The sequence below is a fragment of the Stylophora pistillata genome, chromosome 11, assembly GCF_964205215.1.
Source record: "Stylophora pistillata chromosome 11, jaStyPist1.2, whole genome shotgun sequence".
NCBI classification, from domain to species: Eukaryota; Metazoa; Cnidaria; class Anthozoa; order Scleractinia; family Pocilloporidae; genus Stylophora; species Stylophora pistillata.
Window position 1 is genome coordinate 22,093,501 of NC_142529.1, and position 26,316 is coordinate 22,119,816.

General features: G+C 38.6%; 2 protein-coding genes and 1 pseudogene across 5 annotated transcripts; all 3 read left to right on the top strand.

Annotated features, from left to right (window-relative positions):
• Positions 1-463: 463 nt before the first annotated feature.
• On the top strand, positions 464-4,208 carry LOC148720624 (tetratricopeptide repeat protein 28-like). The gene is made up of 2 exons (XM_088739869.1): positions 464-2,396; positions 3,112-4,208. Exons 1-2 carry the CDS (start codon positions 571-573, stop codon positions 3,143-3,145), a joined length of 1,860 nt encoding a protein of 619 aa, XP_088595995.1. The 5' UTR covers positions 464-570; the 3' UTR covers positions 3,146-4,208.
• Positions 4,209-5,811: 1,603 nt separating this feature from the next.
• On the top strand, positions 5,812-21,793 carry LOC148720625 (DNA methyltransferase 1-associated protein 1-like). Of its 4 annotated transcripts, XM_088738635.1 has the most exons (18): positions 5,812-6,030; positions 8,469-8,560; positions 9,579-9,774; positions 10,316-10,354; positions 10,734-10,804; positions 11,775-11,832; positions 12,065-12,124; positions 12,837-12,950; positions 13,693-13,826; positions 15,088-15,157; positions 16,059-16,124; positions 18,644-18,716; positions 19,341-19,392; positions 19,834-19,905; positions 20,460-20,503; positions 20,661-20,695; positions 21,051-21,119; positions 21,603-21,793. In XM_088738635.1, the coding sequence occupies exons 1-18, from the start codon at positions 5,947-5,949 to the stop codon at positions 21,666-21,668; spliced, it is 1,395 nt and encodes a 464-aa protein (XP_088594761.1). In that variant the 5' UTR covers positions 5,812-5,946; the 3' UTR covers positions 21,669-21,793. The 4 variants fall into 4 exon arrangements, 3 of the variants coding, with proteins under 3 accessions (XP_088594761.1, XP_088594763.1, XP_088594762.1); XM_088738636.1 differs by lacking the exons at positions 5,812-6,030; positions 8,469-8,560 and adding an exon at positions 8,670-8,810; XR_015993249.1 differs by lacking the exons at positions 19,341-19,392; positions 19,834-19,905; positions 20,460-20,503; ... (1 more) ...; positions 21,051-21,119; positions 21,603-21,793 and adding an exon at positions 17,349-17,587.
• Positions 21,794-21,850: 57 nt separating this feature from the next.
• Positions 21,851-25,416, top strand: LOC148720626 (uncharacterized; annotated as a pseudogene).
• The last annotated feature ends 900 nt before the right edge of the window (positions 25,417-26,316 follow it).

Consider the following 26,316-nt stretch of genomic DNA (forward strand, 5'->3'; position numbering starts at 1 on the left):
CAGAAGGCTAAAGAATATTACGAGAAAGCACTTGCCATCCAAATAAAAATTGGTGACAAGGGAGGAGAAGCAACAACCTACGTAAACCTAGGAAAGGTGTTATGCTTACTCGGTGAATATCAGAAGGCTAAAGAATATTACGAGAAAGCACTTGCCATCCAAATGCAAATTGGTGACAAGGGAGGAGAAGCAACAACCTACCTAAACCTAGGCGAGGTGGTAACATTACTCGGTGAATATCAGAAGGCTAAAGAATATAACGAGAAAGCACTTGTCATCCAAATGCAAATTGGTGACAAGGGAGGAGAAGCAGCAACCTACGTACAACTAGGAAATGTATTATACTTACTCGGTAAATATCAGAAGGCTAAAGAATATTACGAGAAAGCACTTACCATCCAAATGCAAATTGGTGAGAAGGAAGGAGAAGCAGCAACCTACGTAAACCTAGGAGTGTTACACTCACTCGGTGAATATCAGAAGGCTAAAGGATATCACGAGAAAGCACTCGCAATTAAAATCAAAACTGGCGACAGGTCGGGACAAGTAAAATGTTACTTGAATCTAGGAATGGTTTCTTCCAGACCCGAAAAATATATGAATGGCGAGAAATCACTTTCTATTGCCATAGAAATTGGTCACCGAGAAGGACAAGCAGAAGCTTTTGGTTTCCTCGGTGATGTGTTCATTTGGCGTAATGATCATCAGAAGGCCATGGAATGTTACAAGAAACAACTTGCTATCAGCGGTGAAATTGGCTACAGACATCAATTAGCACGTAGCTACCTAGGCCTAGCAAGAGTGTCTCTAATAATTGGCGAATATGAAAGAGCCGACGAATACCTTGAGAGAGTCCGCGTGATAAACTGTGATACTGGAGAAATAACTAATGAGTTAGAAACCCTACTCCTTTTTTCATACTTGAGGTTCGTGAAATCAAAACGCGAGGAAGCAGCTTCGTATCTTTATCAGTACATGGATAAATTTGAAACACTGCGAAATTTTCAGCATGGAAACAAACAATATGAACTGGGTCTTTTAGAAAGGCACGGAATTTTACCCTACCAGGCACTCAGTGAACTGCTATGTGCTGCTGGGAATCCTCAATATGCACTTTATGTCGAGGAGCTTCGACGGGCTAGATGCCTAGCAGACTTGGTGGCACGAAACTTTTCCGTTGAAAATCAGATCTCAGCTGATCCACAATCATGGTATGGGATGGAAGAGATTGTGAACAAAGAACGTGACTCTGCATTCTTGTACATTTCGTATCGTGAACGGAGGGTTTCTCTTTGGGTTCTGAAAGCAAACGGTGACACTTTGTTCCGACAATCCGAAGAAGTCGATGACAAAACTCTCATGGCTGAGGATGCTTTTAATTTGAATACTTTTTTCAACAAAAGTATCCGCAGCTTTGGCGTTTTACCCAAACAGAAGTGCGAGGATCGGTCTTTGAACGAAACCATGTCGATATTACCTCAAGATGAAAGCGAAGGAGATTTTAGAGGCGATGAAGCCAGAGACACTGAAAAGATGCTTTCTGTATGTTCCAAACTGATCATCGCTCCAGTGGCCGAACTACTCACCGAGCCGGAAATCATCATTGTTCCCGAACGTAGCTTGTACCGAGTCCCATTTGCAGCCTTACGCGACCACATAGGTGGAAAGTATTTATCAGAGACCTTCAGGCTCCGCATCGTCCCTTCTTTGACGACTCTGAAGCTTATCCAGGACTGCCCAGCGGACTATCACAGTCAGGCAGGTGCACTGGTTGTGGGTGATCCCAAGGTTGGCTGGACACTTTACAAGGGAAAACCTGAGAACTTCACATCACTGACCGGCGCGAGGAAGGAAGCAGAGATGATCGGACAACTGCTGGGTGTTCAGCCTTTGTCGGGAGAGCGTGCGACAAGAGAGGCAGTACTTCAAGCGATGAGTTCAGTGAGTCTGATTCACATTGCTGCCCATGGTAATGCCGACAGAGGAGAGATTGCCCTGTCCCCTTGCCCTACTGCTAAAAGTATTCCAGAAGAAGAAGACTACCTCTTGAGGATCGCTGACATCTCACAAGTTAAACTGCGAGCTAAACTGGTGGTACTCAGCTGTTGCCACAGTGGACGTGGAGAAATCAAAGTCAAGGGAGTCATTGGAATCGCTCGCGCGTTCTTGGCATCTGGTGCACGTTCAGTGCTGGTAACACTGTGGGCCATAGAGGACAAAGCAACGGAGCAGTTCATGAATCGTTTCTACAGACACCTTGTTGACGGATTTAGTGCCAGTGAATGTCTTTACCAGGCCATGAAGTGGCTGAGGAATATCGGCTATACCAAAGTTTCCCAGTGGGCTCCGTTCATGCTGATTGGAGACAATGTGACATTTGACTTTAAGGAACAAAGGTGAGTTCTGTTACCAAGGATAAAATGATTCAACCAACACTTTACTATTCACCGTACCTGTTTCCATTTTAAATGACCAGAATTAGTGTCTAGACGCGTATTTTGTTATCCTTGAAATGCTGAAAGAATCTTTCAGCCGTTTTGCAGATGCAGTGATAAAGAGTGCTTTGAGAATTTCAGAAAGAAAGATAGTTATATCTTATGTGGGTCAGTCAGTCGCTATGGTAACGATGATGATGGTTAAGATCCTAGAAATTTTTTGATTGATGCTTGTTATATGCTTAATATTTTCTTTATTGCAGTAAATGACTTGAACCCGGGGGTAACATGTGAAGGTGTAGTGTGATCGTCCGGGTGAGTGTAGTCCTGAGAAGGACTGTTGTCGGTGGTAGTGACTGACGTTTCGACAACCTGTGCGGAAGTCATCATCAGTCAAGTGAATGATTGTTGTCAGTAGAATGTTCTTATTCCAGTTCGTGTTCTTATTCCAGTTCAGTTCTTATTCCACGAACTGGAATAAGAACATTCTACTGACAACAATCATTCACTTGACTCTGATGATGACTTCCGCACAGGTTGTCGAAACGTCAGTCACTACCACCGACAACAGTCCTTCTAGGACTACACTCACCTGGACGATCACACTACACCTTCACATTCTCTTTATTCGTGATTGTTTTATTAATGATTTTTTGCATGTTTTGTTTTTGTTTAGGAAAGAAGAATCTGATCGTAAAGGACAAGAATGAAGCCTACAAAAAACAGTCAGAAAAGCCTTAATTATTCTTGGAATTTGATATCAATGTGTGTACTGAGTCTAATGAAGTACTATAAGACCATTTCCTTGCTTATGATCGATAAGAAGAGTTTTTTTCTGAGGTTTTTAAATCATGTTCGGCGCAAGATATGTACAAAGTATAAATGGTCTTTAAAAAGGAAAAACGAGAGGAATTGGAACGTTTAATTCCACGAAATGTCCTCACTTAAAAAAATCAAACAGAAGTTGAACAACTCAGCCTTAAGTGGTTGCATAGTATAACTTATGAAATTTAAGTGCTTGGTATTTTTTAAGGTAATAGAAACTCAAATTCTTTTTTATCAGAATTTTTTGCTGCTTGAAAATCTTTTGATAAAAGTCGAAAAAAAAAAAAAAAAAAAGAAGTCAGCTGAAAAGAAGTCGATCCCCTGTTAAATTTTAAAAGGCTCATGCACATATCGAGAAAGACAGAGAAGTTGGACGTTTCACTTCAAGTTTTAATTGGGGTCAATATTACATTTTTTAGTCAAGTTGGCAAGGCTCTTGCTGATTGAAATACTTTTGTTGAAAGTAAAAGGTTTTATTGGTCAACTGGATAAAAGTTTACTTTAAGTAGCCTCATACAGGCTCGTGTACAGATCGAGAAAAGACGGAAAAGTTGGATTTTTTTTTTCATTGAACTGATTTAAGGTGTAACTAGGGTCTCGAAAGTAAGAAACAGATACGATTTATATTTATCTTGAGTTATGTTCAGGAAAACTGTTCCATAGACCACTTTCATAAATGGCTACCGGATTAAAATTCTTTTGTTTACATATAAATTTGCCTGGGTGGCCTCGTTCTCCAGTACAAAATTCAAAAGAATACATTATCTCAAGCGAGGCCACTAGGGCAAATTTAAATTTAAACAAAAGAATATTAATCCGGCATGTCATTTATGAAAGTGGTCTATTGGATAATATTCTTGTATTGTACATAAGTATCATGGATGAAATGTTTAAACTGATTCGATTTTGTTCTTCAATTAAATTAAAGCAGAATTTAAAGACACTGAATTTTCTTTCCTCTTCACCCCATATATATTCGACTAACTCTATATTCCCCAGTCCCCTTTATACCTGATGGCGACGACTGCATGGTCCCCCTGCGTTTCCCTTGAAAACAATGCGGATCCCACAAAATTTCTCCGCCCCACCCCCCCGTCCCCGGTGATAATTAGGACTAGTCCTCAGCTGGATAAACGATATTTTCACTTCCTGTTTCGTTCAACCATTTTAAACGGATGATATTGTTTGCATTGAGGCCTTCAGTTAAAAATGGTCTCTGGCTTCTTGCGGATTTTTGTTCGCTTTCATTTAGCTTCTTCTCAAAACTCATTGTAACTGTTGTCGCAGTATTTCACCTCTTCCCATCCATCCTGATCTCATTCAGGCTCTGTGACGTCAGTTCCTCCGGTAGTTAGTTTGCAAACCTACCCGTGACGCAAGATGTCCTCCGAGTGAAATTAGGGATAAAAAAAAAAAAAAAAAAAGTCTTTATAGGATTGCACAATTACTGGTGAACCAGTAGTTTCCATTGTGGACCTTGCAAACAAATGCAACACATGGTCTAAATTGAACATAACATCATTAAGAACCCCAACCGGCCGGAGGCAAACCAGTTGGCAATTTACAAGCGTGGCCAAGGATCTGAACTCGGGGCTACCGTGAAACAGATCCAGTGGTCAGGGTGGGACTCGAACCCGTGAGCGGCGGATTACAAGTCCGACACTCTAACCACACGCCCACACTGCCTCCTAAATAATTAGCATAATATTAGTTCAGTGATAAGAGATGGTCGATAATTACGTCATATCTCGCAATAATCACCTTGCGCAGGGTGATTATGGCAGCGGCGCTAAATTTCAAAATGGCGGCCTCGCGTTTTGTCACTGTTACTGAGGAAGGGATAAACGCAATAGAAGAAAATACAATTCTGAAGAGCTCAAAAGATGTCTTTAGTTTGGGGTAACACTTTTTATGAAAAGAAAGACATGAAGTTTTTAGTGCTTGGATTAAATAAACCTGTTAAATTCAAGCAGAAATTGGCGGCTCGTCTCTATTCGAATAATGAATTTACAATGGCATCTGAAAGCACCGGAGCAATTATGATTAAACAAGTTTTCACCTCAGGCTAATTGAATATATATATCTTAGTAACCAAGCGCGAGAGCCGTACTGGGAGAATATCGGTCCGAGGTCTTGACAGTACGGACCGAGCGCAGCGAGGTCCGTAGAAGAAAGACCGATATTCTTCCGGTACGGTCCCGAGGAAGCTTGGTTGATAAGAGATTTATCATACGACTGAAGTTCAAAGGGACACAAGCGCGGTATCATTCGGGACCATTCGGGACAGTGCCCGGTCCAGTACTGAGAGAATATTGACCGGCAATAGAGCATTTTGATTGGTTGATTTTAGTTATTGGCCCTCTGACTGCCCGAGTCGTGTAATAATGTTGAATAATCCGTTCGACTTCGTCTCGGGGACTAATAAATTTCACTTCTCCCACGAGGGTTTTCAGAGGTTGCAAAAACCGTCCAAGTCACGCTGTGAACTGGGGAGAATCTTCTAACACTGGTCGAGAGAAAATGGTAACTAGTTGAATGAACACATAATGGCGGCCTACAGTTGTTGAAAACTGAGTTGTCAAAAACTAAGTTGTTAGTGTCGAAGAAAGCTTAGAATTCTCTTTGTGACTTCTTAACTTATGTATTGTGTACCCCTTGTGCGTAAGTTCATCTTTGAATCGAAAATATGAGTGATATTCGAGATATTTTAGAGTTGGATCAAGGGCTTGCTTCCGTGCCTACCAAAGAAGCTATCGTTGGGGGAAACAAGGTAAATTTGTACTTTATTCTGATATTTAAACGGGATTTCTTGCTTTAATATATTGATGATACAGGTCATGTTTGCATTCACACCGTATGTGATTTAGCAAACTGTAAAGTCATTTGTGAGATCGTTATTTAAGTTGGCAATAGACTTGAAAAGCAATGCTTATCGAGCTGGGAACTAAGAAACGCTTGTTTTTATTGATGTGCGGTATTTAGCGTCCTGAAAGAAGGGAATTGATGTTTCACACAGATTGTCCCGAATTCTTGCTCTTGACACCCTGGGGGGGGGGGGGGGGGGAGGGGGAGGATCATGTACGATGTTCATTATCGTAAAGCCAAAGTACTAAGTACTGATGTGTGAGGTATCACAGAAAAAGAAAGTTATTGTTTTCATTCAAACTGAAACAACATGCAAAGTATTTGTGCTATCTTTATAAAGTATACTTTTACATTTTATTTTAGCTTAACACCGGTTTTGTAAATGCAATTTACTCGTTTAATTTTGACCATTTAACCCATTAATGGCCGCAGCTTTTGTGGAAAACTGTGTTTTGAAGCTAGTTGAGCAGATTTCAGGTTACTGTTGTGGTTTTAAAAGCTCAAACTTACCAAAACCCCCTTGACAGCTCGTACACTTGATGGCCTTTCGATCCAAATGCAAAATGGCAGCCTGCAAATCTCGGGCATGTGCAGAAAGTAAAATTTTGAGATTTTTGGGTTGAAAAGTAATGCCCCACTTACGACTTTTACTTTTCTCTCTTTCTCCTACCCTTTTTTTCCCCTCTCCTTGCCTGAAGTTTCTCCTCACCTGCTGGAAATTTTAGTAGGCTTCATTTTGGTGTAGAGACTTTTTTAGGAAACTACTCATTATTTTCAAAGCACATGCTCAGAAAGGTAGGTGGGTAATGGAACAAGATTTTTGTGCAGATTTTCAGGTCAAAGTTACATGGTTTTTTGGCTATATTTCTCCAATCTCCTTCACTCAATTGCGCTCATTCTGGTATCATTGGTAAGATATTTTCAACCTGTTCAAGTACGTGCTCAAAGTCGTGCTCCAGGGTTAAAAGTGATGACGTCACAAGGCGTAGAAAGGGTGTGGGTCCACATGGGGGCATACGGGCGCACTGGATGTCAATAGGTTAACTGAATGGGAGCCTATTCTTTCATGCCCAGACATTTATAGTCTCCTTTGCAGCCCTTTCCGGTGTTGTCACACAAGCAATAACTCCCCCACCAACAGCTGCTCACATTCGAACAGCATTCCTTTCCGGAAATTGGCCAATCAGCATTTACTTACCATATTGTGGAAAGCGTTCGCGCCTCAATAATCAAACCAATCACAGACTTCATATTATCTGAGGATTGAAACTGACAAAATGAAGACGTTTTCGACTCAGTGCGAGATACTTTTGGTATTGAGAGCTTCAATTCACATCAGAGTGAAGCCATAACAGTAATTATCGAAGAGAGAAGAGATGTTTTTAAAAATTTGCCCACAGGATTTGGGCAAACAAAACAGCGATCATTATCTGATATTTTGTTCGGAGTTTCGATGACATCGCATTCCATCTTTAGCAACTAACGCTAACGCGCTTCCTGTGAATTTGCGGGAATAAAAATATCGCGTATTCATTGGTTGTTTGTCAGACAATATTTTTATTTTGATTGGATAACACATTACAATGGGAAAGGAATGTTGTTTGAATGTGAGCAGCCGTTGGTGGGGGAGTTTTCGCTTGCGTGACGACGCCAGAAAGGGCTGCTGCAAGGGAGACTAAGACATTTAATAAGATAAGTTTTTGCAACACAGCTTTTGATCATCATCTTTTGTTTTCCTTACAATGTGATCTCCACATACATTTATTGAACTGAAAAATGGTGTCTGGGATTCCTAAGTTCTCACTTTTTTGGAATAGGTGTCTACACTGAAAAGAACTAGGTAGAAGTAAAATAAATGTTCAAAAGATAAGAAAATGTTGAAGTAGAAATTACAGACATGTTTTTTTAGTTCAATTTGTTCGTGTCTTGTTTCAACAAAAAACAAAAGATTGCTGAGTCAAAAGTTGTTATAATTTTAGTTTCTGTCAATGATGATGATGATAATCTCCTTTATGTGATACCTGAGGGTGCAACTGGAGGCTGATTTGGTGAATTTTGGATAATTTTGAGATTAAAACATCTGATAACAGATTTGTTACAGTGACTTTAAATTTTCACATAATTTGTACTCAAAGTTCACAAAGTAACTAGGTGGACAATCAGACTTGGTTTGATGCTACTCTAGTTAAAGATTTAATGAATTGTAACTTCTTGGTTACATTCATAAGATCTTTAAACAGAGTAGCATTAAACCATGTCTGATATTTTGTACTTATTGACTGAATGTTTAATATTTTAAGATTAGTGTGGTGTTTCCTTCTTTGTATTTTCTGGATGATGTAGCCAAGAAAACTCAGAAGAACTGGGGAACAAAGTCTCAAACGTCCTGAGGGAATGCATCGTGAACTTTATGCCTTGCTATACAGTGACAGCAGGTCAGTTGAAAATTTCTTAGTGAAGCACAGTGTTGACTCCTAGCTTAGGAATTAGAAAGGCATTGGAGGACATCCCTCTGAAATGCACAGCAATTAGAAATTGCCATAATTATTATTTTTAAACCTTGCCATATTTTTTAACCTTTTGTTTACTTTTCATTAAAATGTAACCTTCCCTGCTATAACTCGGTTTTCAAGTGTTACTTACTAGGTACAACTTCAAAGTCAGATTATTTACAGTGATTTTATGGTAGGTGGAATAAAACAGTTTTTTTTACTTAATCTAGACTATTCAACACTCTTACTTCTGTTCATGTGTGCAAAGCCAAAGAAGCTCTTACATCATTGTTTGGAAACAACACCTCGTGAAGATAATTGTTCTGATAAATTATGCAAACATAAAGCTTGTTGGCTACTGCTAATGATATGTAAAAATTAGCAAAAGTTGTCTTTTTTCTGGTCATGGCTTGCTCCAAGCAATTCCAAAAAGCAATGCAAAGTAGTTTCTAATAGAGTTACAATTTAGCTTTTGCAATCATTACAGTGGCCAATTTACCATTTCAACTTTGTTGATATATCCAAATTATATTGAATTACAATTTAGTCTATGACAGTGAAGAGGATTTTAAAGTTTAAAAGCAGTTAAATGGTTGGGAATGTCTGTTTGCGGGGGAGGGGGGGGCATCTTCCAAAATACAACAGCTCTCTTGAATGCTGTTCATGATCTTTGAGGTAGTGGTAAATTTGGCATTTAAGGTTTGTCACTGGACTTTTTCAAGTGGAAACTTAGTTCAGATTTCAGTGTAATGGTTACCTAGTTATCGAACAAGAAGTTTTGATGTGTGAAATTGTTGTGTGTGTACATGTGCAATATGTGATCACATTTTCAACAGGGATGTGACACACATATAAACTTGTAATGTGCAGGTGTTGGCCATGTTCTCCTTTTTCCCCAATTGGCATTCGACTGTTTGTCTGTTTTGTTGCTAATCCTATACTTTGATTTGTAATCATTTAGAGACTCTCCACCACTGGCTTCATCAGACACATCTCATGGCTATAAACAGATGAAAGCCAAGTTAGGACGCAGGCACGTGAGGCCATGGAAGTGGATGCCTTTTACCAACCCTGCTCGCACAGACCGAGCAGTGCTTTACCACTGGAGGAGGGTAGCAGATGAGGGAAAAGAGTATCCATTTGCCAGGTTTAATAAGGTAAAGCTTTTCCTGTCTTAATTGTCTCTGATCAGGCAGGAATTAAGTTTGCATGACTAGCGCACTTTCTGAATATGTTTTTTTTTCTTACAATTTTTGTTCAGACGAGATCGTATATGCAGAGCTTGACACTAATGGTAGCCAACTAGCCACAGAAGTTCAGTTTTGGCGGGTGGGTTTTGATTTCCACAAGCCAGTTTGGCTAGTAAATAAACTGAAATTGTCTCAACATCTAAGTTGTCGCTAGCCACTTGGCTAATAAGTTGAAAAGTTAATGTTGAGCTCTGCATATGTATGATAAAGAGATATGTATGTGGTCAAAAGGATTTTTTCTGTTTGTTACTAACATTCTAAATTATTTATACCTGTATTTGAATTTTTATAGCTTTCCATTGAAGATATGTACATTGATTATTACCCATCAATATTCACATTGTACATACTGTATATGAGTAGCGTCAGATACAAGACTAGTTATTTATAGAGGATATCTTTTCCTCTAAAATTAATATTTAATTTTTGTATTTGTCAAAATGTGCAGAAGGTGAATGTTCCAAGCTATGCAGATGAAGAGTACCAGGTAAGCTCTGTCAAAATTTTGAACGAGAAGAAGTTAAAATTGGCTTGAAATGAACCATCTCCTTTTTACTCAGTGGATATTGTGAAACATGTTATGGTGTGTGGAGTTCAAAATGAAAATTTTATGACATTAATGCGGCTCTAGGAGTCAGGGGAGAGCTTGCATCTTATAAAAATACAATATGGATAATGATTATTACAGTAAATGAAAGGCTTGTGTCTTTTTAAGACCAGGCACAAAACATGATTTAAGGCCTTGCATTTAGTCATTCTGGCAGTTTACAACATTTCACTTAAAATTTGTAAGCAAGCTGTGATTACAGCTGTATGTAAAAAATTAATGTGTAGATTACTATTGTTTGTTTTCTTTATTTGTACAGTTGTACCTTCATGATGGTCCTCCTTCTACGTGGACGCGGGATGAAACTGATCACCTGTTTGACCTGTGCAGGTAAATGAGGGATTTGAACCCACCTCCAGAATTGAGTTTTAGGGTAATACAAACCTCAGACAGTGCCTCATGTTTAACCTCATGGATGAGTTTTGCTACAGTAACTCTAAATATACATTTTTAGGTTCCCAGTGTTTTTTCCAATTAAACTATTTTTGGTAGGATCTGGCCAATCTGGGATGGGTTACCTATACGACACATTGCTTCAATTGCTCATGACAGAACTGTAATTAATTACATTGAGTACAATAAGGATTATTAAGTTTTGAATTTTATTGGTTGTCACCTGTGATACTGTATAATTTGGAGGGTAGGCATGTTAATCATGTCACCATAAAATTTTGCTTTTTTTTTTGCCGTATAAATTTTTGCATTTTCCTTTTTTATCATGTAAATCAAAGAGATATTTCAGTTTGTTGTGTGTTTGTAACAGTTACTGTCAGTAATAGAATCATGGAGATCGCAAAAGATGTCAGAATATTTAACAATTATTCGCCGAAGGCGAGGTGAATATCGTCGCATAATCCCCGAGACAAAGTCAAGGGGATTCTTCGACAGTATTTACCAAACCTGAGACGAATAGTAATTGTTTTAGGATAATTTCAGAGCTGTCAACAACAGAGAAATGTCTAAAATCATAACATTTTAGTTACATTTATTAACATTTTATTTTAACATTTTTATATAAACTGCACGGAGCAGTTTATATAGTGTCATATAAGGAACCGCTCGATCAATCAGATTGCTGGAAACTCTTTGCTCAGCTCTGAAATTATACTAAAGTAAGATAATCAGTGCATGACACATACACCTGCTCCATGTCTGCCACTGTTTTTGTTCTTATCACATTTCAACATTATGACATCATCTGTGATCCGTTACTGAATGGAGCACAACAACACAGAGCCTGTTTTATGAAATAGTACATACCATATTTATTTAATTTAATGCTTATGATTTTTTTTTGCAGGCGGTTTGATCTGCGATTTATAACAATTCATGACAGGTTTGACAGAGAAAAGTATCAGGTAGTCAGAAGATATCCCATAATATTTAATGAATGCTTCTGGTCAATCATGGATCACCGGTTCACAAGTATCCTGTGCAGTTGGGTTTTTATTTATTTATTTTTAAAAAGTACACAAAGTTTTTTTTTTTTGTCTTTTGGTTTCTCATCTCATGAATAATGTAAATAATAATTACTGAACACCTTATATGAGCAGTGTATTCTGAGTTTACCAATTATCTGTGTTGTTACAGGCACGAACCATTGAAGAGTTAAAGGATCGCTATTACAGCTGTGTTACAAAGTTACTCAAGGTATGTTCAATAGCTGCCTGTAATTAGGGTTGTATGCTTAGCTTCTGTTTTGTCAGTAACATTCTACAATGCACCTTCTCTCCACTTCACGGTAACCTTCATTAAGTTTACAAGGTTGACACATAGGTCTACACTGGTCAACTTGTGATTAACCCTTAGCACCCTAACATCAGTATGCATATTCTCCATACTGTACTCTATACATTTCCTATTATTTTCTTTATTCTTGTGACCTTAATGTGTGATTCATGGGTGATATTGTGAGGAGAATTTGGATTGATTTGGATTTCTCTTGATGGAAATGTACAGAAATCGTTGTGGGGATTACGAATCAGGGCTTGACACTAATAGTAGCCAACCAGCCACAGACTAGTAGAAATTCAGGTTTGGCGAGTGGTTTTTGATTTTCACCAGCCAGTTTGGCTAGTAAATAAACTGAAGTTGTTGTAACATCTAAGTTGTCACTAGCCACTAGGCTTAGAAGTAAGTTGAAAAGTTAGTGTCAAGCCTTGTGAATACTTTTGTTAGATGTAAGGTTGTAAAGGGTGAGTATAAATTGAAATTGCATTGAATTAAGTAATGACTCTGGACAACACTTATCAATAGAATACGATGGAGCTTGTTCATGGTACAAAGAAACTCCTTTTTTTTGTCTTTTCACAATCATTATGGTAGAAAAGAGGAGAAATGTGAGCTCACTTGTTTTCCACAGGCCAGAGCTCCTCCAGGGCAAGAGCCACAGAACTTGCCAGCACCTTATGACAGCCAGCATGAAACAGAGAGAAAGAAACAGCTTTTGAAGTTGTTTAACCGCACACAAGAACAGGTACTGTACAGGTCTTTGCCATATAAACTTTGGTACACTCAGGAATTACTGAGCTTCGCCTAACAACTTTAAAACCAAAGCAGTTGAAATCGGATGAAAAAAGGATAGCATACAAGCACATGCGTTTTTTTTAATCATAGAACTGAGAAGTGTTTCTTATTCCTTTGACACCCTAGATTGACAAGAATCCAAATTCTCCTTACAATATCACCCCTGAATGACACATTGAGGTCACGAGAATAAAGGAAATGATCACCAGATAAAGAAGCCATCTTGTTAAGATCTGAACACAGATTTTCGGTACTGTAGAAGAATTATCCCGCCCCCTTCCCATGCTCCAGCTTTCTCTTCAAGCTAATACGTTGCCTTTATATATATATATTTGGCTCTTTGCCGATATTTAACCCCACCTTTGCTTAAGAGATTGCGTGATGTTTATTATATCAATGTTCTTGATGTTGGGTGAAATAAAAGTGTCACTTTTGTGGTCAATAATTTATCCCACATTAACAGGGCTGGTATTATTCTTATCTCCCGTCCATCTCGTTAGCAAACTAGCGCGATGTCACACAGAGCTTCGGTCCTGTTTTAGTAGAGACACAGGGGTTTCGTGATAAAATTGTCTTTGTCAGCACCTAAGGAAATGTATAGAAAACAGTATGGAGAATATGCATCCTGAGTAAGGGTGTTAAGGGCTACTGAAGACATGTGGTATAATTATCTCCTGAATTTAATCTTTTAGGTGCAAGAGGAAGAAATGCTTGTGGCAGAATTAAGAAAAATTGAAATGCGCAAGAAAGAGAGGGAAAAGAAACAGCAGGATTTACAGAAACTCATCACAGCTGCTGAGAATCAAGCAGACTCGTACAGATTGAAGTAAGTGCTCACTATTGCTTGTACTTTTGCTTTGCAAAACATACTATTTCCCTCCTGTTCCTCATCGTTTGGAAGGTGGCTGAACGTACATTGTACTTTTGGAGTATTTTTGTTCTTTTTCCTTGGACAACTTTTGTTTTCTCACTTAGCAATGAGAACATTCTTTTCGCTAGAAAATGAAACTTCTAAAGATTGATCAATAATTATGTCACTAAACATACGGTAGAACCTCTCTTTCGCTTAGGCTGGCATGAAATATAGTAGAACCTGTCAAAACCGGATGCCCCTGGGACTGGAGGAAATGTCCGGTTTAGACAGGTGTCCGGTGTACTGAGGTTTTACCCATAAGGCAATTTTAGGCAGCATAATGTACTGTCTGACTGTAAGTAACAGTACATGGTACACGAGCAATATTGTAGCACATCAGTAAAGGAACTAACAACATAGATTACAAGGAAGCTTTTCAAGGTCATTTCATTTAATCTACAAAAAAATTCAGTGTTACACACAGAGTAATATGATCATGGCTTTTAATTCATTTGTAGACTTTTTTCTTCTTCAAACTATCACCTACAGTTGATTTACGAATCCCAAATTTACCACTTAGAGCCTTCAGTGTTGGTTTAGGAACTGATTCCTCGCATTTGATCAACTCAATTCTCTCCTCAAAAGATAACTTGATTCTTTGGCGTTTTGCTGGTCTCTCAAACATAGTGATGTTTGCTCCTTGGTTTGTTTTCGCAAGTGATTTCACCTGCAACATGACAGTTTCTTAAGCTGACCCCTATTGTTGTCTTTCATTCAACCCAACAACAGCGGCATGATTGTTGACTTTAGATTCAGTACTGGTAGAACAATAAATAATTAGCTGATGCGCGTTTCTCACTTCTGATTTGGATTTCACAGCTGCATGATTACGATTTTAATTTTAATCACATTTTAAAATGTGTGTGATTTTGTCAGCAGCTTCAAACTTTCACATCCAGTTTAACTAGGTCATAAATTATTCTTTGTCAGTAATTTGTGATTACGGACTAAAAATAGTGTCTGGTTTCCGGAAGTGAGGCGTTCCGGTTTAGTGAGGTTAAAAATAGAGAAAATGTATGACAGAGATTTTGGGGCCGAAAAAAAGGTCCGGTTTAGAGAGGATTCCAGTTTAATGAGGGTCCAGTTTAGAGGGGTTCCACTGTAGTTGGCAATGTGCAGATTTTCAAGGTATATTGTGATTAATTTAACTTCTTGTTATTCTGTTAATTAACAGAAGAGACAAGAAACAAGTTAAAAAGAAGCAAACTAAGAAGAAGGGGGAACAAGGAGACAAACCAGTCAAGGTAAACATATAAATAAAAGGATTTAAACAGTGGACTGTAAAATGTACCATATGTACGTGGAATTTTTCAATTTACTTGTTGGCCTTTGAAACCCATCCTCTTTCTCTCTTGGTTCTTTATTCTCTGGTGAGTATTTTTCTATTTTGTTTATGTGTAATTTGTTTTTGTTTTGGTGATCATTTAAGAGTGCCCTCAATATTTAGTGCATATTTCTGGACATACAGCTGTTGTAAGGTAGCTCAATTCAGAGCTTCCCTTGAGTTTGGCATAGCAGAGGGAGTCGGGGCTTGAAATTGTGCTTGTATTGGGCACATTTGCAAATAAAGATTTCGCTTATGCGACTTAAATTTCTCCATTGGTAGCGATTTTGTGACTGTTTTACAGCCTAGCTTATAAATAAATTATATTTAACAGCCTTGTGTCTTACTTGTTACTGGTTGCTGTAGTTTTATCTGAAAAATCCTGTGAAATTTAAGTTAAATTTTGCATAACTTATCATTGATTTCTTGCTGAGAAATGTATCGCAGGCACACTTTTTCAGAAACTACGTCATGCAACGCTCATGAAATTTTTAGGAAATCTTCGTTTCTAATTTCTGCTTCCGGTACTTTTCTGACTAAAATTTTCGAACTTAGGACTAAATTCTAGGAATTACTCACAAATTGCAATCTAGAATTTTTTTTTAATTTTGAGCCCTGGGGCCCAATTGCAGTAAAAACCTGTTAAAAGCCAGTTACAGTCTAACGTTGATTATCCAGAACTCGATCTAAGAATGTTTATATTGATTCATATTTTCAATTACCAGACCCTTGATTGTCCAGACTGTTAGGCCCAGTCCCTACGAGTCTAGATAATTGAGGTTTTACTGTATTCCACATGTACCATTTGTTAATTTTCCTAGGCTGAACCATCAGGAGTCAAGTTTCCAGAGAGTAAAGGAGCTGGTGTGTATCTGCGCAGTACAAGGGTAAGATTGACAAATCTATCATCAGTCAACTGAGTTAAAAGGGGAGTAATAGCCTTAAGTACATTTGAAAAGTTTAACCCATTAACCCCCTAAGAGTGATTAGCATCTAATTTCTCCTTAGAATGTAACCCCTGAATCACACATTAAGGTTAGGGGAATGAAGGAAATGATCACCAACTAATTAGAAACTATAGAATTCACAATCCTTTAACTACTAGAAGTGATAAGGATGTAACTTCTCCCTGACATATCCATTATGCATTAGACAGGTAATAAGAATACTCAAATTAACATGTATCAGGTAGAAGTTGTTATCTTCTCATACAGTAACACCATATTCTTCTAACTAAGTTATAAGGAAATTTACAGCAGGGAGAGGGTAGAATTAACAATCATATCTTGGGAATTAAAGGAGCACTCTGATGAAACCGCCCTATAATTTGAAAACGCGAAAAATTCAGTTATTTGATTATAATTTGAAGTTTTAGTGATTAGTAAGGCCTTTTCAATAATAATTTTAGTTGAAAGTCAATTCTAGGGCAAGAAATTACGATTTGAAAACCGTTCCGCCATTAATTTTCATAATCACGGCCAACTTATCTTGTGACGTAGATTACTCCCAATTTGTGACGTAGATTACTCAACACACTTTTAAATTTATTCGGAAACCTCGTGAAATTTAATGAAATAGTCTTGGTCTTAGTGTTATAAAAAGCAATATATATGATCAAAATACTGGTTTTGAAAATTAGCCACGATCACGGCACATAAAATGAGTAATCTACGTAACAGTCCCTCCCATTGTGACATAGATTACTCAACACACTTTTATATTTATACAGAAACCTCGTGAAATTTAGTGAAATAGTCTTAGTCTTAGTGTTATAAAAAGCAATATATATGATCAAAATACTGTTTTTGAAAATTGGCCATGAGCACGGCGTGTCAAATGAGTAATCTCTAAACTCGCGCCAGTCTTCTTGAGCCTGCGAAGTGATTACAAAAATTAATGGTGGAACGGTTTTCAAATCGTAATTTCTCGCCCTAGAATTGACTTTCAGCTAAAATTATTATTGAAAAGGCAGGGTTGCCACGGTCAGGGAAAAGTCAGGGAAAAACAATAATTTTTCAAGGTCAGGGAAAAGTCAGGGAATTTTGCAAAAAGTCAGGGAAAATCTCAGTTCCTGTCAAAGTCAGTGAAAAGTCAGGGAATTTTGTTTTCAGGTTGGCGCAAGGTTTTGTGAAGATTATGAAAACATTTTCATTCCGAAAATTAAGCTGCAGTCGATCGAGTGGTGCGAGTTATGTGTTCAAATGCAAGGTTTTTGGTCAGTGGTTTTCATTGTGGATGCCTTCTTCCAAATAAGGAAGAGAAATCGGAAGAAGCTTGGGAACTAGTGTTTTCCTTCGGCCATTTTGAAACTGAAACTAATGTAAAAGTGGATTTACCAGTAGCTTATTTGGTAAGTCGCCTAATGCAAGGTCAGTGAAAATTGTTTTCAGGTCAGTGAAAAGTCAGGGAAAAGTCAGGGAATTTTTTGGGTTCTAATGAGTGGCAACCCTGAAAGGCTTTATTAATCACTAAAAATTCATATTATAATCAAATAACTGAATTTTTTGGTTTTTCAAATTATAGGGCGGTTTAATCAGAGTGGTACTTTAAAGGGTTTAACAAATTCTTCTTGTCAGCTACTAACTAAAGGAAATTTATAGAGAACAGTTTGGAGAATATACATACTAATGTTAGAGTGTAAAGGGATAAAGCTGTTGCAACACGTTGAAGTTTATGTGACTGCAGTGGTCTGCCTTCTCCTCTGCTCACTAAAAGTATTTTGATGTTAACAATGCTCAACTGATAAATTGTAACCAGTCACATAATTTGGTTTTATCAAATGATTTGATAAATTGAATTGGCAACAGTAGAAAATATCTAATGCTGAATGTTTCTAGTGTTGGCCATTCATCATTCTATTTCACGGAGGACTAATGCACAAAACTTCCGCCTGAAAGACTCTTCACCGTGGCCAATTGACATTATCAACTCGTCAAATTATCCCTTTATAGTGTAGAGAATATACATACTGATATTAGAGTGTAAAGGGGTGAAGCAGATGCAACACATTGAAATATATGTGACTGCAGTGGTTTGCCTTCTCTTTTGATCACTAAAAGTATTTTGATGTTAACAATGCTCAACTGATAAATTTTAACGAGATATAATTTAGTTTAATCGAATTATTTGTTAAATTGAATTGGCAACAGTAGAAAATATTTAAGGCCGAATGTTTCTAGTGTTGGCCGTTCATCATTCTATTTGAAGGAGGACTAATGCACGAAACTTCAGCCTGAAAGACTCTTCGCTGTGGCCAATTGACATTTATCAACTCAGTCAAATTATTCCAATATATCCCCCTACCCCCCCCTCCCCTCTGATGTAGCAGCAGAGCTTCATTAGAAATTTACTCCCTTGATATATTTTAAGTCCTGTCACTTTATTATTTCTTGACAATGCTCGCTAGATGAAGATGCCAGGATCAGTTGGAATGAAGAAAGCTAAGGCAGTTGAACAACTCCTGGAAGAGTTGGGAGTTGGTGGGTGAAACAAAAATACTGATTTGTTATTGTTTACAAATTTATGTTCTCCACTGCTGAAGTTATCATATGCAGTGATTCGTAAAATTTGATTTTAATCATTTTTCTCATTATTTAGGGGCAAATGTATTTTTTCCTATTATTTAATTTGAAAAGGAAACAACGATCATGTGAAAACTGATGTTCCTTTTTTTATGGGGGGGGGGGGGGATTGGGGGGATTTCTCCAATTACATAGTTCAACTGCGTTCATTCGAGTTTATTTGCCGCCTTGGCCAAGCTAATGAGCTAAAAACTGCAAAGATTTTAAAAACGAAATCCTAGATCAGCCATCAATTGCCAAATTATGTATTTAGAACAATGGGTGATACTCAATTTGAAACAAATTGCCTTATTGTTTCTTGTTCTGGTTGGGTAGATTCAGAAGCATTACTGATGTTTCTCAAATTTATTATGAATTTTATTCTTTATCAGATTAGCCATCAGTCGCCAAATTATTTAGAAAGATGGGTGATATTCAATTTGAAACAAATTGTCTTTAGTTATTGTTTCTTGTTCTGGTTGGGCAGCTTAAGCAGCGTTACTAACGTTTCACAAATTTAATTGGAATTTTATTCTTTGTCAGATCTTATGCCGATGCCAACTGAGCACATCAGCCACCAATTTAATGAACTGAGGTAAACCGCGAACACGAAGTTCTATTATCTTTTTGCTACAATTAACATTTGGAGTCATTTACTTTGCTGATATTCTGAAATTTATCCTGATCTTCAAAAAGCCGCCTTACAGGACTTTCTGAAGATGGCCCCCTTGGACTGATATTAATTGCAGTGCAGTCAATTTTTAGCGATGAAAGACTTGTGATTCTCAGTGCTCGACATAAGCGGTAGCCAAATAGCCACAGACTCGTAGAAATTTAGTTTTGGATAGTGGTTTTCAATTTCCACTGGCCAGTTTGGCTAGTAAACAAACTGAAATTGTTGTAGCATCTAATTTGTCACTAGCCACTTGGCTAGTAAGTTAAAAAGTTAGTGTCGAGCCCTGATTCCTATGATAAACTGTACATTGTTTTATTATGATTCATGATCATTAGTATTTATTGAGTTTTATCTGAACAGGAATGAAATGATTCTGCTGTATGATTTGAAGCAAGCAGCTGGGAACTGTGAATTTGAAATCCAATCTTTGAAGTAAGTGTTAACTCTAATGACGTTTGGAGCCATAACCTTCGTCAGAGCGAATGACGAAGGACTGACGCTCGAAACGTCAGCTTTACCGACTCTTCACAACGACCAACTGACGTCATCAACACAGTTATTAATGCCATATGTTCTTGTAATACCGCCATTGACGCAGCACCATAGTTTCTTTAGAAACCAGTACCCCTTTAACCATACTGAGCTTGTTAAATGAACATTTCTACACGAATCGTCCTCAACATTTATACCCGCAAAACACTTTTGAAACAGAGCGGGATTGCTTTCCCTAGGTGAAACTCTATCTAGCTATAATTAAGTGATCCACTTTAGATTCAGTGGATTAAATACCTGTACAGTGTACATCTCAGTTGGAGAAAAATGTGTAATGACTTCTCGTACACGGTGCAAACCACTCGTACTGGTCTTACTTAAGCTCATTTCAAATTTAATATCATGAATGTAAACTGTGTAGAAGAAACCCTTTCACACTTTCCTTTTTATGTTGTCAGAACATGTCATTTTAACTGCCTATTCTTTTATGATAGACATCGCCTGGAAGCATTGGGAAAAGACATATCTACCATAAACGGTATTTAGGAAATTGTCTTACATGCAGTTGTTCTGCACTTATTCTTGATTATAATGTTGCTATTACTGTCATCTATTGCTTTATCCTGCATTGTTTTTAAAAGAGATCGTTTCTTGTATGTAACACGGTTTTTATTGTGAATTTTTATTTTTGTTAGTTCCTGTGGAAGCCGTCACTGCTGTTCCGAAAGTGGTTGGTATTCCTTTCCGAGATCTCGTTTACTTTTCTGTGACAAACATGTGAAATATTCTTCAACCATCAGCACAAAATATGCTTTTATTTCCAGTTTATCACATCGACCTTATTCGATGATGTAAAGTATGATACGTGCAGATATCTTATGAGTTGCGTTGTATTTGTCCGAGCGCCGTTAGGGTAAGGATAAATACGAGGAATGAGAAAAATGTCCCCCTGTATTAAATGTTAAACCATCTAATAAGGGATATATTATTTCACTATTATTTAACCTTTTAATATTTTAGCATCTTCTTACTGTCTTATCAGAGTATCGTTTCAATCGTATAATACTTTTTTCCCTTTTTTTCAGCAAATTGCAGCTACTTCCTCCACACCTCTGATAGATGCCGTCACCCCTTCACCGGGAACTCCCAACGCTGTGAGTATGGATTACGAAATATGTTGCGGGAAATTTCGAACAAGCAGGGCCTCAAATTTCACCCTGTTTCCTCTTTTTCTCTGGCTTCAATTGTGGATGAATCGATGGATTCGCAGTCGGTTCAGACGTTCAATTACCAAATCGGAGCGAAATATTAAACTGCATGATAGTCGTGGTGGAGTGAAATAAGCGCGGGAGTTTAGGTCGGGTCGCGCCTCATTAGGGCGACATGACTTGGGTTTCGGGCGTTACGACTTAAAAATGTCGAGCGACATGACTCTGATTTCGGGCGACATGACCTCAAGTAAGATGACTTTCAGGCGACTTGACGGGTGACCGTTTTAAAATGTACTCGTTTGTAGTTCTGGTTCGATGTCGGAATAGGAAGAAACTGCAGTTGCTCCATCGAACTTGCACGTACCAGAATTAAGATATTTTTAGTAAGTTCAATTTAATTTGTTGCATCTCTGTTTCTCCAAACAGAGGAAAAGAAGAACGGCTGCGGCGTTTTTGGACCAAAATCCGTTGAAGAAAAACAAAAGACTCTAGGAGCAAAAACACTGCGAGGACCTTTCAGTGTTTGTCAGATACGGGATACACGTGGGGATATCATGAATATTAGATTTGCATCACGCATGCAGTTTGTAAATAAAAAAAAAAAAGAGGTTAACAAACTCCTTTCGAGTGAAATCTTTTCTCTGCAGTCTTTCTCGAGTGATATTTCTATTGCCATGTACAAGATAAATTTTAAGAAACTGGGTAGACGTTCAGTAAGAGTACTATAGTTGTTCTAATAGTCGTTCGCAACTGTACAACTTTTTCCCTGCAATTTTACGGGAGGATGGCACCCGCGATGAATTTATTGGGATCCAGTCTTTTGTGGACGTAAGAACCCTGAAGGTTTTCCTGAGCATGATGTACATTTTCTTCTCCCAACCCAAAAACTCAAAGCTCAACTTGTAAATGCAAATCTACATTTTAGCGAATTAAATCCGTGTTTAACCTACCCAGCTATGCCCATCCATTCTTTCTGATGTTTGATGTAAACATTTTGAAGCTACCAAAGCGATATGTTGCAGTTTATTTTATTAGCAGTCGGCTGGTGGTGAAATTATGGTGCAAATTAAGTTTCTTAAGAGGTGTTACGGCTTTTCTTTTGAGGAAACCCTTCCCATCTGTTGTATTAAACTGATGAATTCTCCTCAGTCTGTCAACACAGAATCCTCTTCGCCATCTTAATGATTGCCGTCCACAGCTCTCGGACACGCCAACAGTATAAAAATGGGTTGATGGCCGAATCACAGGAGTGGCAACACGCGTACCAACATACGTCTCTAAAAATTCCGTCTTTGTAGTGGATACGTCGACCTTGTCAAATAAAGAAGATATAAGGTGTGACGACGTGGGTGCTTGGTTATGCACGGGATCGAAGAAGTTTCTATACTCGAAGGACGACAAAGGAGTCTGTCACAAGCTGGAGGATAAAGGTGACTGCCCATCTGACCACGTTTTATACATAGTACAAAGGCAGTTTTTCAGCAACAAAAGCTTGCCCTCTTCGTGAAAGTCGATCATAAATGCGCGTCAGGCTTTATCAGCATCGCCTCACGACTCGGCAGTTATACAATACATTTTCACAGACGGCGAACAAGAAGTCTCTGTAAAAAGTCATGGGAACGCTAAAGGAATAAGGGCACGTGCCTTTAAGAGAACTATGCAGAGCATCCGAGATTTTATAAGAAATAAGTTAAAGGAATTACCACCACGTCAGGTCATTCATTCCATTGTCGAAGGACGAGGGGGCATCTTGAAGGTGGAATCCGCAGGAGAATTTCCCAGAGACGGAGGGCAAGTTTACAATCTGAAGAAACAATTGAAACGTCAGAATGTTGGTTGTGCCTCCTCCGCGGACCCTCTCTTGCAGGTATTGACAAAGGCAAAGGAAGAGCAGCAAGGCCCAAAAGAAAACATGTTCATAAGAGAATTTCCTCTTTTCCCAGAGCCGATGATATTCCTGGCCACAGAACAGCAATTAACTGACATAGTGCGCTTCTGCACTAATCCAGAAGCATTTTGCATTCTGGGGACTGACTGCACCTTTCAGATTGCAGATTTCTACTTCACGTTCTGCACTTACCGGAATCTGGTGTTAACTAACAGTAATGGAGTCCACCCAGTCTGCATCGGACCAGGCATTCTGCATAAGCAAAAGCTTCTAACATCCTACAAGACCTTGCCTCTTCTCATGACCAAATATAACAAAGAAACGAGTGGGGTTTTGGCTTTCGGCACTGACGGTGAGGAAAACTTATACAAAGCAATGTCTCAGGTTTTTGAAGACGCCAAGCATTTGCGTTGCGACATTCACTCAAGAGACAATGTCAAGAGAAAACTGAACGAGTATGGAATAACAGGAAGTGTGGCGACAGAAATTGTTTCCGACATTTTTGGCAAGGTGCTGGGTGAAGTCATGGAAGGTGGGCTTGTAGACTGCTCTTCAAGTCGAGAGTTTGACATTGCACTAAACAATGTAACAAACAAATGGATGCATTTGCATCCGAATGGTGGCAAGTTTACCAGCTATTTCGTCAAAGAAAAAGCAATGATTATCCGCGAAAGTGCAACAGCCGACATTCGCTCAATGTGCGGCCTTGGCTTTCCCCCAAAGGTCTATACACAAAATGCAAGCGAATGTATGAATCCATTAGTTAAAGCCGAAGAAGACTCCAAGTTCGCAAAGAAGGCAGATGGGCTTCTTCCTGCGATGGAACGAATAAGAACGGAAGTCAAGAGACAAAACGAAGAGCAGTTTCTGGCGGTAATCGGCCGAGGAGAGTACAACTTGACTGATGACTTTTTATTCCTTGTTGTCGAAGAGCAGAACTTCTACAGGATGACTGAACAACAGAAGAATTCCCTCAAGAAAAAATTCTTCTCGAGGTCAATGTCCGATCCTCTAAGACATGGACTGACTGGAGAACAAGGAACTGCCACGAAAAAATGTTTATCTATTACTGTGGAGAACTGTCGCATCATTGACATTCCCTTCCAAGTACTCGAGGGGATGTTTAGCAAGGCTGCCAAGGCAGTCGATGACCAATCAACATTGTGGAAAGTGCCGTCAGATGAAGGAAGTGACCGATCTGCCCCAGTCCGCATACTGGTCCACAGCCGATCATCGCGTGACCCTCATTCTGTACAAGTTTACCTTAAAACCGGCAAAGTACAGTGCGATAAAGGTTGCGCTAACTGGGCCACATACAATATGTGCTCACACACCTTAGCTGCAGCGGAGAAAATGGGTGTACTTAAAGAGTTCCTGAATTGGTTTAAAGGCAAGAAGCGCTCACCTAATCTTTCAGCAATTGCAAATGTGAATATGCCAAACAACGCAGGTCAAAAAGTTGGAACAAGAAAACGAAAAAGTGGCAACAATATAACATTGACAGAGGGAAGATAAACTGTTCGCAGTCGGGTCTTACAGCCTGCATTAGCACCTTTAAGCCATACGATCTGTTCAAATCCAACTATTCCTGGAATATCGGATCAAAGCAAGGAGGCAAGACGTCTTCTTTGTAATCAGGTATGGCAGCCTTCACTCGCGTCCGAGGCCAATACGGTAGCATCATGCCCACCTGTGCCTGGAACTTTCGCCTCTGACCAAAACATTGCATTTTGTCCTTTCAACGGACCCCATGCTCCGATCCAGCCTAGTCATGATCTTAATGTCTCAGAATCATCGCATATCATTTATAATCTCAACAGCATGAACCCATGCTGTTGAGAACAAACCGCCCACGTACCCTCAGCGTCCAAAGCCTACACCAGGAATCTTAGTTTTCGCCAGACTTCCGTTTCTAGACAGTAAGGTTACACGATGTTATGGCTGTGGCTACTCCTTGAAGCCTGACGGAACTATACCCAATCCACCTGATGACCTTGTGCTAACTACAAGACTTAATCGGCAATACTACAAGGCAGGTCAGCAACAAACGTCACCTGATATTTCAAATGTGTACTACCATGTCAACCCATTCTGCATCGGGGTGACCTTTCCTTTGTTCGACCCAAATTTATGCCGAATGCCAGCCGATCTCCAACCGTTTCTTCTCCAAGAACACAAACAGATGATCGTACAAAGGCTTGCTGTAAGGTTCTAGTTGGACTGTGGTCTGTCACGATCATTTCACCATATCATGTCCCGAGTATTTGAAAGCATGAGATTGAAAACTACGAATCTTTTATTGTTATTCACTCCGTTGAGCAGTAGCGTCTGGGATTGTTACTACAGATTACATTTACGCTAAACTACAATGTAAATCTCATTTGTAGATTTGTATTGTCCGTTACTGTTAGCAGTTATGATACCTCTTATTTCGAGGTAGAGCGTTAATTGTTATTGATGTCGTTGAACTGTTCAGAGATTTGTGTAGCATCTCGGATTGTTAGAAAACGAAAATTCTCGGCTCGCGTCTCCAAAGTTATGCAGTTTTTATTGCTATGACCCACAGTACAATCACGTTCATTTCTGGATACAACTATTTACTCGCCATAAGTGTTGTGCCTTTGTATGAGTTTTTTTGCTTATGTCCATCACCGTTTAGTTTTATTCGATTTACAAACATGAAAAAACATGAAAAAAACTTATTCAACTGGCTGCTGAATGATTCGATGCAACAAAATTAGGATTTTGAACTGGTGCTGAATAAAATTCTTTGTTAGCCTAAACTTATAAAATCGTTTGTATCTGGCGCATGTCAAGCCCATTTGTAGCTTAAATGATTGCCAAAAGAACCCGAATGATTTAGGGCTACAATTACGAGTTTAATTACGGGAAAATCCTCCTTGAACCTAACAATTTGATAGCGAGTGAGTTATGAAGAAAACAAATGTTATTCAAATTAAAGAGAAAGCTTTCGCCGAAACATTTTTATTTGTAAAGGTCGTTAAAAGGCTTCCGAACAAATTTTCAAACATTTTTGTGAAAAGTAACTGTCACGATGTGACACCTGTCAATTAAAGAGGAAAGAAGCATACGCTTTTGAAGAAACAGCAGTACTGGTGTGACAAACACACACGAGTTAACTGATCATGCGACGATTTTCTCGTAAAGAGAAAAACAGAGATCTTACGGAAAGTATTTTTTATTTCCAACAACGATTAATCTTCGAAGATTTACCTCTGTTCCGTTTTAAAA

Bases quoted from the DNA above. Each gene is read 5' to 3' on its own strand.
- LOC148720625 (XM_088738635.1), top strand. From the start codon at position 5,947: ATGAGTGATATTCGAGATATTTTAGAGTTGGATCAAGGGCTTGCTTCC. The intron at 19,393-19,833 runs GTAAACCGCGAA...TTATCTGAACAG, and splicing joins CACCAATTTAATGAACTGAG to GAATGAAATGATTCTGCTGT. The intron at 20,696-21,050 runs GTTGGTATTCCT...CCTTTTTTTCAG, and splicing joins TCACTGCTGTTCCGAAAGTG to CAAATTGCAGCTACTTCCTC.
- LOC148720624 (XM_088739869.1), top strand. From the start codon at position 571: ATGGTTTCTTCCAGACCCGAAAAATATATGAATGGCGAGAAATCACTT. The intron at 2,397-3,111 runs GTGAGTTCTGTT...GTTTTTGTTTAG, and splicing joins TTTGACTTTAAGGAACAAAG to GAAAGAAGAATCTGATCGTA.